Source organism: Cyprinodon variegatus, unplaced genomic scaffold (assembly GCF_000732505.1).
Source record: "Cyprinodon variegatus isolate N-32 unplaced genomic scaffold, C_variegatus-1.0 Scaffold440, whole genome shotgun sequence".
Taxonomy (NCBI): Eukaryota; Metazoa; Chordata; class Actinopteri; order Cyprinodontiformes; family Cyprinodontidae; genus Cyprinodon; species Cyprinodon variegatus.
The window spans coordinates 515584-531613 of record NW_015150893.1 but is presented as its reverse complement, the minus strand read 5'-3'; the positions used below and the strand labels follow the sequence as shown (position 1 = coordinate 531613).

The following is a 16030-nucleotide window of genomic DNA, read 5'->3' as shown; positions in this document are numbered from 1 at the left end:
ATATATATATATATATATATATATATATATATATATATATATATAAACATTATGCATTTAAGATTTTTTGACAGCTGAAGGAATATTTTAGACTCTATACTCCAGTTAACAATTAATAAATTAGTTGACGATTATTTCAATAATCAATTAATCAAGTTTAATCTGATTAATTGGTTCAGCCCTACTACTATCCTAACCCCCAACCCAAGAACAGAAGTTTTCCAAATGGGGATCAATGGGCAGGGCCCCTTGAGAACCTGTTAATCCACATAAAGTAGCACAATGCTGGGAAGGTCCTCATAATGTACCAAATCCAGTCCACAAACACCTACATTCTCTCATCTTACTATATGAAGTGAGGACCACCATGTGCTGACTCCCATTTATTTTCTTTAACTCTGACATTATCTAACCCTAACCATTAGCATTGATTGATTGACTTTATTGATCTCACAGTGGAGAAATTTACTCCTTACATCACCTCAAATAGTTAAAGAAGCAGAACGTGTCAAAGGAAGAAAAAGGTGCATGGGATATTTACAATATATGCAAATGCATTCACATATGACAGTTTTTGTTTTTTTATAATAGGATCATTATACAGGGTTATTGCATGTAATGATCCTGCTATAATTGCTAGCCTAACTAACCTGAACCGTCACACGTTAGTCTGAAAGCAAACCTTTAGCAGAAACAAAAGGAAGACCTGCTAAGTCTCCTCACATGGGTACAAATAGTCCTCACCATAAAATCAGAGCAAACGGTCCTCACTCTGATGCCAAAACAGGAAAACATCCATCAGAGTGGGTTTTTATTTGAGCCTTAACCCACCAACAGTTAAAGATAAAAAAATATATATAGTGTCTAGTTTTATTTCTGGGTTATAGCTACAAGTTTAAGTCCCTCTGGCCAGTAGGTGGTGCAGTCACTCACCGCGTTTTTTATCTCTAGTGTTTGGTAAGCAGCTGCCCCGCCCACTAGTACTAATTAATTTATCAGTAAAGAAGGAGAACAGCATCCTCCTCTGCATGGCTCCTTAAATCCTCTCCTCCTTTTTTGGCTTTAATCTGAGAAATGTTACGCTGAGAAGAAACCATTTCAAACTCTATCAAAGAGCTACTAGTGGGGCTGGGTGATTAATCTGTACAATCATTCAATCAAATATTCTGTTTATGAGGATTAGATAAATATTAAGGTTTAAAATCTGATTCCTGATTCCCTCCTTAAGCTTGCATACCTCAGAGTGACGTCATTTATCACTCTTCCTTCTTCAATGTCTCCTAATAAACAAGCTCTCTGAGGGATAAAACCAGTTGTAAACATTTAGGTTGTTATATATTTTTTGTTGTGAATTTCGTTGCCCTTTAAATTAAAGATATAGTGGAGGACTTTCAAAGATTTTGTAAAAGACCTGCCCTCTCCAAACCCAAAATGTACATGCACAACCCTGTACCCGCTCTGGAGAGGGATGGCGTATTAAATGCATCTGAGAGCGTACCCATTTCTCCTCGTGCACGCTCCTTTTAAAAGTTACTGTTCTCATAGCTCATACAAGCTAACTGTCCCCAAATGTCCGCTCTAACCCCTAAATCCCTCACTCACTATATAGAGCGGGGACTATATGGTGGATTTTGTATTGAATTCAGTTAACTGACTGTTCGGACAGATGATCACTGCTTTTTGCTCCCAGTTTGTAACTTAACTCCTCCTCCAATGTGCGGTTCCTGCGCCACCTTTATCAGTCATCGTTGTCAGCGACAGCGGGCCGCTGTGACAGCAAATCCCACCAACCATTCTGGGATATATCTGCCTCTTCTGAGGCCTTTCTTTTTTTCTCATTCACTTCATAGACACTTTTTCTCTTACGACCTTCGGCCATTTTCACAGAACCGTGGTGAGGAAAGTGAGCTTCAATGACTGTCTGAAACCGTAGCTCACCACAGATATAGGCCTGAAAGTGCGCAGAAAAAGATAGCTAACCGGACGAGCGCGTCGGATGGCCTTATGTAAACATATCACCAGAATGATTGACAGTTAGGAGGACCACTTATTGAGATGATCCACCCGGAAATAAAGTAGTGTCCTCTATACCTTTAAGGTCACCTCCTAGATGGAATGATTGAAGTAAAAACTAGTCAACTATGTCACTGGTCATTTTTTTTATCATGAATCTTAAGGGAAAAGGGGATTAATTGGATTTGGTCGGAAAAAGATCAGAGATCAGATTGTCGAGCCATGTAGCCCAGCTCTAGTATGATTATTGACTTGCACTGCCGACTGTTTATTCACAGCACCAATTGTTTACATTTAAATCTACAATAATGTACTTTAAATGTAATATGCGATTACCTTCCACTGCACTTTAATTTAGATAGCTTCTGTCCAAACTTTATTTATTAATTTTATAGTAAAACTCATCTGTATATATGCTATTGTACATAACTGTAAAAACCTTTTTTATAGTAATATCCATCTGTTTATTATATTCGGTACATATCCAGCTGTAAATTTATTTCGTAACACTAGTTATCTATATATTGTATTCATCTATTAGTAAGATTCTGTTTATAATAGTATTCAGAGATGGGAAGTAACGAAGTACAAATACTTCGTTACTGTACTCAAGTAGATTTTTCTGATATTTTTACTTTACTTTACTACTTATTTTTATGGCGACTTTTTACTTCTACTCCTTACATTTTTACACAAATATCTGTACTTTCTACTCCTTACATTTTAAAAAATTGGCTCGTTACTTTAGTTTTGAATCATTTCAATGGAGTTACCGTTATTATTTTTCACGTCATCAATACCAAATTCAATCTAATTGGATGGGAATCTACGTTGCATTTGACGCACCACTACAAGATGAATCGACAGATTCTGCGGTATTCATTGGCGGCAAATCATCGCAGCTTGGTGGCGGTGGCGTTAGCATAGTAGCATGGACGATGAGATGATTGAAAATGAACACAACGGAGATCTAGTCCTATTGGCAGACATCCATTTAAAATGTAGGCAACGGCATGAAAAAAGTGGTTTCTACTTTTACTTTTATACTTTAAGTAAATTTACAAGCCTGTACTTTGTTACTTTTACTTGAGTAAAGAAGTTTAATCAGTACTTCCACTTTTACCAGAGTATTTTTTAACACAAGTATCTGTACTTTTACTCAAGTACGGAAAGTGAGTACTATTGCCATCTCTATACTTATTCAATAGAAACCATGTCCTGTATTTATAGAACCATTATTTATCCTGCACTTGCTGCTATTGCACTTCTGGTTAGACCTAAACTGCATTTCGTTGCCTTGTACCTGTGCAATGACAATAAAATCTAATCTAATCTAATCGAATCTAATCTAGTTGCTAAAATCTGCAAATAATTGACCTCCGTCTCTCCCGACTCTAACCTCCTATTTTTATTTTTGCAAACTCCTTTCATGTTCAAGTTGACTTTGTAACCAGAGCGAAATATTTTTATATTTTGGACTCCTCAAAAGTTACGGCATATATAGAGTTAGTTATATACGTAAATACTTATGCTCTGCTACTCTAGATGTTCTTTAAATGTATTATTTTTCAAAAATTATTTGTTGTGATTTAAAAAGTTGCAGCTCTTAACTTTTAATATGAGAGAGAATATAAAAAAACGAAATATTCAATTAATTAGGGATGTAACAATACATGGCTCCACATGAATGAATAGAATAATGATCCAAACACATCGCTGCAAAATAAATATATCGATGGTTATTGATAGTGAACAGGTGATCTTTTTTACTTTTAAATTATTATAAAGCAATCGTGCAATTACTATTGCAGAATGTGAATTATATGATAATTATTTGTCGATTCAAAGAAATCAATATGACTTCGTACTGCGACGATTCACAGACCTATAAATGGTTGCCCGGTTCAGGCAGCTGCTGTTCAGAGGTCACCCCATCAGCATCGTAGATCCTCACTTCCCCCTGAATATCCTCATTCACTAAGTGTGTGTTTAATGTTCAGATGCTGGGCGTCCAAGGTGCCAGTCAGCAGACTCCAGGGGAGAACGCCCGCCAGCTGGCCCGGATCATCTGTGCCACCGTCCTGGCTGGAGAGCTCTCGCTGATGAGTGCTCTGGCTGCAGGGCACCTCGTCAAAAGTCACATGACTCACAACAGGTAGGAGCAGATGACGCTTTACTGTCTGATTCTCAACAGAAAGCGGCTTCACTGTGACATTGTCTCGGTAAGCGCTGGTACTGACCCGCTTCCGTGCGTTCCGTCCAGCGTCTCTGTGCAGGTTCAGGTATAATTCTGTTCAGGGGGCGTATATGGAGAACAAGGATAAAGCCTTCTGTCAGAATTTGTTCCCAAGGGGAAAATAATTAAGGCGTAATCAATAGAAAACTCGGTAGAGATTGATAATTAGAATTAAAGTCAGTTTATATTTAAATACTCTAGCAGAGAGATGCTAACATTTAAAAGTATGTTTGCAATTAAAAGTCAAACCTAGTGATGGGTCCAGTGAAACTAGTGCAAAACCCTGTGTTGTTTCAAAAGAGTCATGTGACCAATACAGAAGCTGTTTCAAACTGACTTCCGCACTAAACTGTGTGTTTAAAAGTGCATCTATAAATGCAATGCATCGGCCCAAAATATGAGCATAACGTTAGAGATTGAACTAACAGATTCTGCAGAGTGGGAGAATGGAGATGGATTGAAGTAGAATTATGTCCTCCAGCAGTCTAAGCCTATAGCAGCATAACTATAGAGATAGCTCAGGATAACCTGAGCCACTCTAACTAGAAGCTTTATCAAAAAGGAAAGTTTTAAAGGAATAGTACACCCAAAACATGATTAGCCTTCATTTTCTACTCACCCCCATGCTGAACAACACTCTGGAGTACTTTTTTGATATCTCAAATGCATCTGGAGATCTGGGAGGCTTCTTGCTGTCTGCTGACATTCAAATAATGGAGGTCTATGGCGCCTGAGGCAGAAAGGTCCATAAAAGTCCACAAAAAACGTGTCAATATTCCTCCATACTGCTCGTCCGATGTATTCCAAGTGTCCTGAGTGGGTACTTTCATCTGGTTTGGTCTGCCGCGGTTTCCGTAGCGTCGTGAACTCGCAGGTGCGCGCTTTCAGGAAATCCTATACACTACTGTTTATGCTCTAAAAACATTCTAAATGACTTCGTTTCGAGTAAATTATGGACGCTACCCACTCAGGACACTTGGAATACATTGGACGAGCAGTATGGAGGAATATTGACACGTTTTTTGTGGACTTTTATGGACCTTTCTGCCTCGGGCGCCATAGACCTCCATTATTTGAATGTCAGCAGACAGCAAGAAGCCTCCCAGATCTCCAGATGCATTTGAGATATCAAAAAAGTACTCCAGAGTGTTGTTCAGCATGGGGGTGAGTAGAAAATGAAGGCTAATCATGTTTTGGGTGTACTATTCCTTTAAGCCTAGCCTTAAAAGTAGACAGGGTGTCTGCCTCACGGACTAAAACTGGTAGTTGGTTCCACAGGAGAGGAGCCTGATAACTAAAAGATCTGCCTCCCATTCTACTTTTAGAAATTCTAGGAACCACTAGTAAACCTGCAGATTGAGAGCGAAGTGCTCTGTTAGGAACATAAGGAACAATCAGATCTCTGATATCAGATGGAGCTTGGCCATTTAAGGCTTTATATGAGAGAAGATTGTAGAAGATTAAGAAGGGATGGAAATCATACATTATAGCAAACAATGGCTTCAATCAAGTTAGGTCATCAGATCAGATGTCAGTTAAAATGGTGGTTAGTCTGAGGCTGCATGTAGGGATGTTAAATGTCCAGCAGGTGTCAGTATTCAGTGACACAGTTTGCACATGTGTGAAACGCCTCATTAATCCGTCACTATTATAACCTCTTAAATCTAAGTGCACGTCCCAAAAGGCTCCCTCTTCCCAAACCTCACAGAAGCAGTTAAACTCCAAGTTCCTGCTCTTTATTCATTATTGATTTAATTTCACTTTAACTGTTTTTATTTTAGCTAGAATGTGCGACAACCTGCTCAGCTTGTCTCATTCAGATTAAAGATGTGCTGCTTCTAAAATCTAAAACAAATTGCAAAGAGTGGATAGGATTTCCCTCTTAAACAATATAGTTAGATATTATGCACTTAGAATGAGATAAGAGAAATGATTTTACTTACTTTAAGCATGAATCTTATTCCATCTGCAAATTTTCTGACTGCTCAAATAAAAGGAAAATAAATGTATTATATAAATATATATTTATTGTTCTATTTATGTCTTGTCTGTGCATGTCTACTGTAAATAAAAAAGAGAAAAGTTTTATTAAAGCTTTATTCTACAGGGTTATTAGTTTAGCTTCATGTCACACAGGATGAAGGTCAGCTAACGGACTGTGGTCTTCATGTGTTTGCAGATCTAAGGTGGACCTCCATGGACCTCAGACCCCATGCGGCAGGAGCCTCAATGCAAACTGAAGGGCAGGTGGAAGCCGTGAAAACCAACCAGTCGAAAAGGGATCAATCACTTCTCAAAGAAAACAGACTCTCTCTGTCTTCCACGCCTCTTAAATTGGATATGAGATTATATTTTGACAAAACGTTTGTTCCTCAGGATTTAAGAGAATCTCCATCATATCAGTTCCTGTTGCTCATATTTTTCTGTTTACATCTGATGATTTTGTTAAAATGAAACATTTCTGCCAAACCAAACAGAAACTGTAACTCAGGCTGAAAATAAATGTTTGTTGCTGAAGTTTTCCTCAGCAACAACTCTTCTTCCACACATTCTTCTTTCCTTTTCTGATCATCGGTCTAAATCAACAAAGCTGCTTGAAAAACCGAACCTACAGCAATTTAGCTAATGTTGACCCAAAGGAAGTATTTATTGTTCCAGATATCTTTATTTCGGGGGAAGAAGGGGACCTGCTGTCCTAAAGGACAAATGTTGGACCTGCGAAGGAGGGTCGTTTATTGTTTTATAAAAAAATAAAAACAAATATAAAAAAAACCAACAAAAGTCATGCTGTATTAAAAGCCAAAGAATAGAAATAGGTTTCAAGATGAGTTTTAAAAATAGACAGTGAAGAGGATTATCTAATGAGGAGGGGAGCAGCAACTGTGTTGCCTCTGAGCTTCTGTTTGGACCTCGGTACCTGCAGGAAGCTTTACTGCTCTACTCTATTAAAGGAACATTTTTCTACAATTCTGGATGATAACTTCCTTAGACTTCATTTTCTTAGTTTTATAACTAATGGTAACAGTGTCAAATATAACTTTGCATCATTGTGAAAAACTATATATTTTGGTTTGTGGTGAACAACAAAGAAATTAATGGTCTGGATGATGGTTTATATATATTTTAAATACAAACAGGCCATAACTCAAATGAGCTTAAATGACACATAACTAAATAGGTTTTTTTAATGTAAGGAGTAGAAATTAGAGATAATTACATAAAAATATGAGGAGTAGAAGTAAAAAGTTAAAAATAATTACTCCAGTATAGATATGAGAAGTATAGATAGATAGCCAACATACAAAGTATTTGTCCTTTCTACTTGACACCGCTGACCCTCAGCTTAAAGCTGCTGAAGATGTCATTTTCCAGAAGGAAGGAAGAATATCAATAAAAAATGGATCTCAGTTATTCCAAAGGTGCGTCATTAAATCAGCTGATTTTCTAAACAGCCCAGACTGATCACTAATCTCCAACTAAATCTGGAGAAAAGCGTCCTGTGAAACCCAGAAAGCAGCATAGAAAGGATGCAGGGAGGAGGCGCTTCCACCGCCAGTCCACGCGGTGGCAGCAGAGCGCAACAACTGCCACTGAGCACCGAGGAAACAGCAGCAGCAGCAGCATAGCTGTTGGGTTCGGAAGCAGGTTATGTTCTTCTTCACCAAAGCGTGGAGGATTTCTCCACAAATGTGTCTCCTCGCGTTGCAGCAGAGGACCTGCTTCCATCAGGTAACATCAGACTTTCTGTTCATCCATCCAGAAAACGCTCGTGTTTACCGGCGGCTGGCGGTCATGATGGCTCCTGGGTCAGATGATGGGTTATGAAGCATTATCAGGTTTAACTTCCTCTGTATTTATATATCCCACTCTAAATGGTTTGTGTTTAACAAGAAGATACCAACTCTGTATTAACTTCCCACCGCTGTCTGCCTTGTTTGCTGAAAACACATCAATCAGCTGATCCAAAACAGTTTGAACTGATGTTTCTTCTTCTGTTGATTTCGCACCACTTAGTATTGTATTAGCGCCATCTGCTGGGCGGAGGACACATTTCTTTATCTCATACTCTCAGTCATTTCAACGCTCTTTTAGTGACAATTCAATTAGATCGTCCATCCATTTTCTGTCACACTTTATCCCAGGGGTCCTGGTGTCTATCTCCAGCTGTCAGTGGGTGAGAGGCGGGGTCCAGGTCTCCAGTCCATCTCAGGGCAACATAGAGACAAACAGGACAAACTACCATTCACACACACCTAAGGAGAACTTAGAGAAGCCAATTAACCTAACAGTCATGTTTTTGGACTAGTGGGAGGAAGCCGACTGAAGATTTAAGGAGAGAATAGCAGATATAGAAGTACTGATCCATGAATGCTTTCTATGTTAGAAAAGGTTATAGGTGGCTCTGTTAGAGAAACAGGACTAAACCGAGAAACTGGCCCAACTTTATCATCTACAATGAAAGTTGTAATGGCAGCAGCCACGGTGATGGCCCAATCCCCACTACCCCTAAACACTAACCCTCTGTTTGGGCGTTCCAGTGGAGGCTCCGCCATATTAAGGGCCATCGCAAATCATGTAGAAGGTAGGGTGAGTGGACCATTCAGCCCTTAAACAGCGAGTCTACATCAGTGCAGGCCGGCTGGATTTTGGCATTAGTTGTAATGGCGAGCTAGTGGCGGACAAAACACCTGCGTTTAAAGTGAAGCTCCATTGGTTATTTGCATCTTTGTCACATTAACAGAAAATTGCAAGTCAGGAAAAATGAAAAAAAAGACATCATTAATTCCAAAAGGGAAAGTCCTCTTTGAAATATTTTTCTTTTACTGTATAAATATATATGTTTTTAAGAAAAGGGTAAATGTTTGATTGATGTGTGCTGCCATAGCAACAACTGCTTACCTTTTCCAGTGGAGGAAAGAGGACATCCCATTCTCATTTTCACCCCCCACCTTCAATCAAGGTGCCCTCCTAGAATGCGACTGTGACTTAATGGGAAGTGACACTTGATAGGGAAGGTTAGAGGAGAGGAGGTGGTTGGAAGTTGGCTGATATTTCTCTCCAGGATGAAATCACAGCCAAACAGGAACAGACCAGATGAAGCTGCTATGATGAGAAAAAGAGGAGAGAGATAAAGTTTGAGGTTGAACTGAACAATACGGTAGAATGGGGAAATAGAGATAGAATGATGAAAAGGGGTCCCTATGTCCTCCAGCAGTCTAAGCCTATAGCAGCATAACTATAGAGAAATTCTCAGGAATAAACCAGTTATAATGCTGGGTTTGAATTTTCTATAATTTATTATTAGTGGGGAACATATCTCCCATTAAATCTGTTTGGTTTGAACCTTTTCTTCTGTCTTATTTGTTGCATTTTGGATTGAAGAACCCGATGGGCTGTTTGGGTTTTATGTTGAGATGCTATTTTTCTGACACATTTGCAGAATAGTTTATAGTTAACTTTGCTACAGGGATGAGTTTTATTAACAGATGCCCCATATATCAGCGCCAATGCTGCTATTGCCCAATGTTTTGTTTTTTATGTCAGTCATAGATATCGCTCCTCTAGCTGAGAGTTGGCTGCCATTAACAGCTGATCTTTATCTTGTTGCTGTCTGTATAGCCAGCGTTTGAGGAGGGGGAGGGGTCATCTGTGTGGTTGTTTTTATTAATTTGTTTTCTTTGTAAAGAAGCTGAATTATTTTGGAAGGGGAAAGAATAATAAAAAAAAACCCTACAAAATAAATGCATTTAAAGAGAACATCATATTTATAAATGTACCATGAATTATTATTTTATATAACAATGCATTTAATTATTTTACATTTCATAATTTAATGGTACATTTATTTGCATAGTGCTGTATTAATAAAATAAATGGAATAGGGAGATTTAATGGAGCGTTTATCTATTTAATTTTACATTTTTTTAAATTTAATTTTGTCCACTTTAACCCTCCATGAATATTAAAGTTCAGATTTTTATTTCAAATATCTAACAAAGGTTTTGTTCTTTTTAGATCCAAAGGCTGCCTGCCCTGCAGGAGGTTCGATGTTTGACGGCACGCAGCGTCCATCCCAGCAGCGTCCATCCCAGCCTCCTCCAGCCTGTCAGGGAGGTCAGACTGTTCTCCTACCAACAATATAAGCCTTTAACTCCGGAGTTTTAACTGTTTTTTTTTTTCTCCTGGTAAAAATCATTTTTTAAAATGCTGAAAACAATGAGATTAAAATCTGGGTTATTGGCCAATAAAAGCTGTATTTATATGGCGGTGCTTATAGCAGGTTTCTTTCAATATTAGAAGATAAAACTAAATCTGCTCAGGTTCACGGAGACTAAGACTTTGAAAAGGCCAAACGTCAATACATTCAGAAGCAGAAGTATCAAGTAACAAAGTACAAATACTTTGGTACCGTACTTAAGTAGAAATGTTAGCTGTCTATACTTTACTGGAGTAATTATTTTTTTTAAAAACTTTTTACTTCTAGTCCTTAAATTTTCAGACTCGTTAGTTTTGGGTCATTAAAGTTCATTTTCATTCTGGCCTGTTGGTATTTTAAAAAAAACAAAACATTAAAAAAAATTAGTTTCATCCACACAATTAATTTCTTTGTTGCTGGGCTCGGTGCTGCCCCAACTTGTTGCTCACCACAAACCAAAATAAATAGTTTTTCATGATGATGCAAAGTTAAATGTGACACTGTTCCCATTGGTTATAAAATTAAGAAAATAAAGTTTAAGGAAGTTATCATCAAGAATTATAGAAACATTTTTCATTTAATACGGTAATGCAGTAACCAGTATGAGGATTAAAGCTTCTATTCTTACTTTTTTCCTGCATTATTTTTTCTAGGGATGCACGATATTGGGATTTTGGCCGATATCCGATATGCCGATATTTTAAAACTCATGTAGCCGATAACCGATATCGATACCGATGTTAAAGCTGGACAAAAATAAGTAGTCATTGAAAATAGCAGTTTTATTATCCATTTCTGACACTTTGAAAAATAATATACTCAAATATATTTTCATATGCTGATATCAAATAGATTTTTAAAAACGCAGTATCGATTTATTTTACTTTCAAAATCTGGTGAAATTTCATCGTTCTGTTACAAACTCTCGTGATATTTTGCAAATTCTTGTGAGATTTTGTTAGTAAAATAGATCGATACCGCGTCAATATATCAACATATAAAAATATGGCAACATTTGGTGAATTTTCGGGGGATTTCGTAGCATAACGATGACATATAGCAATATTTCATTAGTAAAAGAGATTGATATGGTGTTTTTAAATGCCAATATATCAGCATATGAAGATATTGGGATATTTTAATGTATCAATATTTTTTCCCTCGTCTTTAGAAGTTTTTAAGTCTGTAAAAAAGAAGTTTTTGAGGAAGAAGAAGAAGTAGTATATATATATATATATATATATATATATTTTTTTTTTAGACTTTAGAAACTCAGAAGCTGATCAAATATCGGGTTAAATATCGGTGGGGTGGCCGATGTCCGATATTTAGTTTTAAGGCCGATACCGATAGGGGGCCGATTATATCGTGCATCCCTAATTTTTACTTTTATACTTTAAGTAGTTTCACAAATGGTACTTTTACACTTGAGTAAAAAGCTGAAGTTGATCCTCTAACTTCTAATAAAAATGTTTTTAAACAGTAGGATTCATACTTCTACTTAGGTAATAAACATGAATACTTTTGAACCTTCTGATTAGAAGTGACGTTCCTGAATTTAATGTGAAGTTAAATCGGTTAAATCAGGAGGAATAATGCATGGTTTAACGTAAAAAATGTATAAACTCATGGAATTAGTTTATTAATATTAGTTAAAACTGAATAACAGAATCTGATCTGACATTAAAGGCATTAAAGTTCCTGCAAATCTGAGCAAGAAAACCATTTTAACCAGACTTCCTGTCAAAAGACAATTTAATTCAGGTTATTTATATGGCGGCGTTTCACAGCACGTCATCAAAGGCACTTCAGGTTCAGATTGTGATACTTTGCAGGTTTTACTCTTATATTTTACTCTTATATTCTATCAAGCAGACGATGTGAACTTCCAGATTACGGTTATTATTATTATTATTATTTTTTTTTTTATCAGTGTGGACGGAGAAGATTTGAGGAATGCCGGAGCAGAAGCCTTTCTCTCTCCATCAGCAGAAAGGAGAAAGTTCCTCCTGTGCAGAGAAGGTATCCCCCTGCCGCTGGGCGCTCGACGTGTCACCAGGAAGTGGCGTTTCCTCAGACGTCTGTGTCTCTCTTTGACAGGGAGCTGTCAGAAGCCGCCTATGAGAAGCTGGCAGACGAGACGCTGGAAGCTCTGGCTGATTACTTTGAAGATCTGGCAGATGAAGCCTTCACTGGACCAGAATACGACGTCCTCTTCTCTGTAAGGCGTCACACCTTCACCCGGTCGGCTGTAAACACACACAGGATCATTTCCACCCTTCTAAGCTCTAACACTGAACCTGTTACCGGGGTAGATAATCCTAACCTGAGCCTGAACTCGGTTTACACTTTAATCTGAAACCTGTTAGTAGAATAGGAAGTTAGGAGCAGCGGAACGTCCTCCCTGTGGCTCAGACAGTCCTCACTTTGATGCCAAAAACAGGAGCGCACACACACACACGTTTTATGTAATCTAGATTATAATCTAAATGTCAGATGTGTCGACAGTAACCTAGGTGACCCATGGTCAGAAATGACCCAAGGCGAAGCTCTGAGCGACGCCTGCTGGTTCCTCTGGCGTCCTCGCTGTAGCTGAAGACATTTGGTCCATTTTTCCTTCCAGTAATTCGTCCATTTTAAATTATCTAAACATTAACATTAAGGTTTCTGATCCCAGTTTGCTTAAAACTACAGTTTACATTTGATTTTCTGACTTTATCTGAACTTTATGTGGCAGAAAGGTTTGTGCTTTCAGTTATTCTATAGATATGACAGGAAATAAAAAATGTTCCTTCATAAAGTTGTTTTATTTTGTAATTTAAACTCTGTCTTTAGACTAAAAGCAGATTAGTTATCCTTTAATCATTAGGATCGCTAACACATCTGTAGTTAAAAACCCAAATTATTCAACCTGTGGGCCGTGAGCACGGGAGAAAGAGAAGTCGATAATAATCTGTTTTTCTCTCTATTAAGCAACAGATTACTGAAGGTCTAAATCGGGAGTCGGCAACCCGCGGCTTCGGAGCCGCATACAGCTCTTTAGCGTTCCGCTTGCGGCTCCCTGGAGCTTTTTCAAAAATTTATGAAAATCGTTTTTTTTTCTTTTGTTTTAATGTGGTGTGCAGGAGGTCAAACAAAAAAATTATGTTTTCCAATGCTGTAAACATTTGTATAATAAATAAATTTAAACAATAATTAGCGTCATAGCCATAGAGATCAGGTGTCATAACTTGCAACCAGCGCTGCGCGGTACCAGGCTGCTGGAGTGTCTCAGACCGCGGATCCTAAAGGGGAAAAAAGGAAGATAGCTGATGAGAAAAGAGGATTCAAAGGATGGACCGAATCATTTTCTTTCATTATTAATGCGGAAGGATTGTCTGCATTTTTGCTTGGTAATGAGAGGTTGTCCAAATATAAAAATAAACATTTGGAAAGGTATTTCCAGGGAAGGTAAGCTAAATATGCAGCCGGTCACAAAGGTGGGAGGGAGAGAAAAGTGTGATTGCAGAACTTCTGGATAAATTAGAGGAGAGTAAATGTAGATTTAAGAAGTGAACTACTGCTGCTAGTTTTGTTTCAAGGATGGAAAACCGTCCACAGATCGAACAGGTAGCGCTCTGATGCAGGGATGGGAATTTTCTTCCATTTTTCCCCCCAAATCCTAAAACTATAAATCACACCAAGGAACGATGGTGACGGAGGATGTGGGATTTCAGGGTTAGAGAGCTCTGCTCTGATGATGTCAGTTCCTGCTTGGTTCCTCATGACTCAATCAGCTCCTCCCAACAGAAACACGTCCACAATAGAAAAGATTCCTTTATCATGTTTCTATAATTTCATCAATGCAACAAAACTTAAACTGCGCGGTGAAGCAGCGCGCGATGGGAGTGTTCACTGCTCGTCCATCAACTCATGCTCCTATGTGACATTTGCTCGATGATAAAGATTTAATCATGAATGCTTATTATATATTTAAGCCCACATAGTCATTTTCTACACTTAGAGCCCGTGTTGCCAAAAGAGGCATGTATGAGACTTTTACATTTTTGCGGCTCTAGACAGCTTTATTTTTTGGTTTTTTTGGTCCAATACGGCTCTTTGAGCAGTTTGGGTTGCCGACCCCTGGTCTAAATGTTATTTAATCCTTTGCTTTGCGGGGAACCCAAACATATAAAAATAAACCGCAACTCTTGTCATCTCTAAACGTGTTGTAGAGTGGTGTGCTGACGGTGAAGGTGGGCGGAGGCCATGGGACCTACGTCATCAACAAGCAGACCCCCAACAGGCAGATCTGGCTCTCCTCTCCTACCAGGTACCATTACACTGCTGGGACGATAAAAACGCATCACTTCTCTGGTTTGAAGCTTTATTTTATCTTAGAAGGTTAATTTTTATTAGAAACGGTTTAATTTGAGGCAGATTCTGTCATGTACAGGTCCGATCTGTGAATTGGACCTGCACATGATCTGACTGTGGATCCTTATATGGTCAAACAGGAAGACAGGATGTCTGAAGAATGTTTTTAGTCTAATCAGCTTCCGCTCCTTCCACATGTTAAAATGCCTTTGAGCAAAGCATCTATCGTCAGCATGTAATTAGGCCTGACACTTAAAATAAAAAAGGAAACAATTCATCTATCAATAAAATGGGGAGTGGTTCTTTTATAAACCAAATCAAATATTTAAAAACTGATAAAGTGCGTACACATTAGTTTTTTATTTTTATTTTGGGGTCTCATAGCATCTCATATTAATGGCTGCCGTCATTAATGCCTCGCTTCGCTGGAGGCCGGCTGTGTTAAACAAACAAACAAAAACAGAGAAACCTCTGAGGAATGGAGGTCTAAGGTCTGCTGGAGCTCACCTACTGACCTGGGAAGTACTCTCCGTTTGAACTAGGGGTTTGGGAAACAGTTGATTTGGTGATATATCGTGATTTTTTTTTGCTTTCTGTTCCTAATATCGATTTAAAAATTAAAACATTTTACTTAAAACCATGAGGGAAACTCTGGCAGATAGCACCGTGGAGCCATTTTGCAGTGCGGCGCAGCGCCATATCTGTAGCTGAGGCAGTCAGAGTAAAAGACGTGGACTGACACAAACAACATGGATACCAAAATAACTAAATTATCAATATCTTCGGATGAACATACACAGTACTTGTTTTTTTAATCTATACATATCGCAATATATAAGAATATTGTAATATAGCTCAGTCGTGCTGCAGCTCCTCTAGACTCCAAGCGGCAAAACCTTTAAGGTCTGGTTATTCGTCTAAGAGCTAAAAATGAGCACTTTTTATCTGAGTTTATGATGCTAGTTTGTTATGGTTTGTTATGTGATTTTGGTTCAATAAAAAAAAATAAAAATCCTTCTGTTGTTTAAAGGAAAAGTCCGGTCAGCAAGGAATAACCAATGGATCATTATTTATACCTAAATCTAATACATTTGCGGTTATTAAATGAATTTAGCATTAATCAGTAAAAAAATAAAAACTCAATTACAGAGTCTGGGAGCGGCCATTTTTACCTAAATATAGTAGCCCCTCCCTCCTGCCATCTTCCAGCAGTGACGTCACGGTGCGGT

General features: G+C 38.1%; 2 protein-coding genes across 2 annotated transcripts in view; both read left to right on the top strand.

The window, feature by feature from the left end:
* The window catches only part of hmgcr (3-hydroxy-3-methylglutaryl-CoA reductase), a 30699-nt gene extending 23888 nt beyond the window's left edge, over nucleotides 1-6811 (top strand). Inside the window, exons 18-19 of the mRNA XM_015388884.1 lie at nucleotides 4014-4168; nucleotides 6429-6811. Of these exons, the coding sequence (XP_015244370.1) occupies nucleotides 4014-4168; nucleotides 6429-6489 (216 nt within the window). The 3' untranslated portion in view covers nucleotides 6490-6811. The remainder of the gene's footprint in view (nucleotides 1-4013; nucleotides 4169-6428) is intronic.
* A 1009-nt stretch (nucleotides 6812-7820) lies between these two features.
* fxn (frataxin) lies at nucleotides 7821-14893 on the top strand. Its single transcript, XM_015388883.1, has 6 exons — nucleotides 7821-7978; nucleotides 10265-10363; nucleotides 12379-12467; nucleotides 12546-12666; nucleotides 14660-14757; nucleotides 14881-14893. The coding sequence occupies exons 1-6, from the start codon at nucleotides 7898-7900 to the stop codon at nucleotides 14891-14893; spliced, it is 501 nt and encodes a 166-aa protein (XP_015244369.1). The 5' UTR covers nucleotides 7821-7897.
* The last annotated feature ends 1137 nt before the right edge of the window (nucleotides 14894-16030 follow it).

Bases quoted from the DNA above. Each gene is read 5' to 3' on its own strand.
- fxn (XM_015388883.1), top strand. From the start codon at position 7,898: ATGTTCTTCTTCACCAAAGCGTGGAGGATTTCTCCACAAATGTGTCTC. The intron at 10,364-12,378 runs GTCAGACTGTTC...TTTTTTTATCAG, and splicing joins TCCTCCAGCCTGTCAGGGAG to TGTGGACGGAGAAGATTTGA. The intron at 12,468-12,545 runs GTATCCCCCTGC...TCTCTTTGACAG, and splicing joins GTTCCTCCTGTGCAGAGAAG to GGAGCTGTCAGAAGCCGCCT.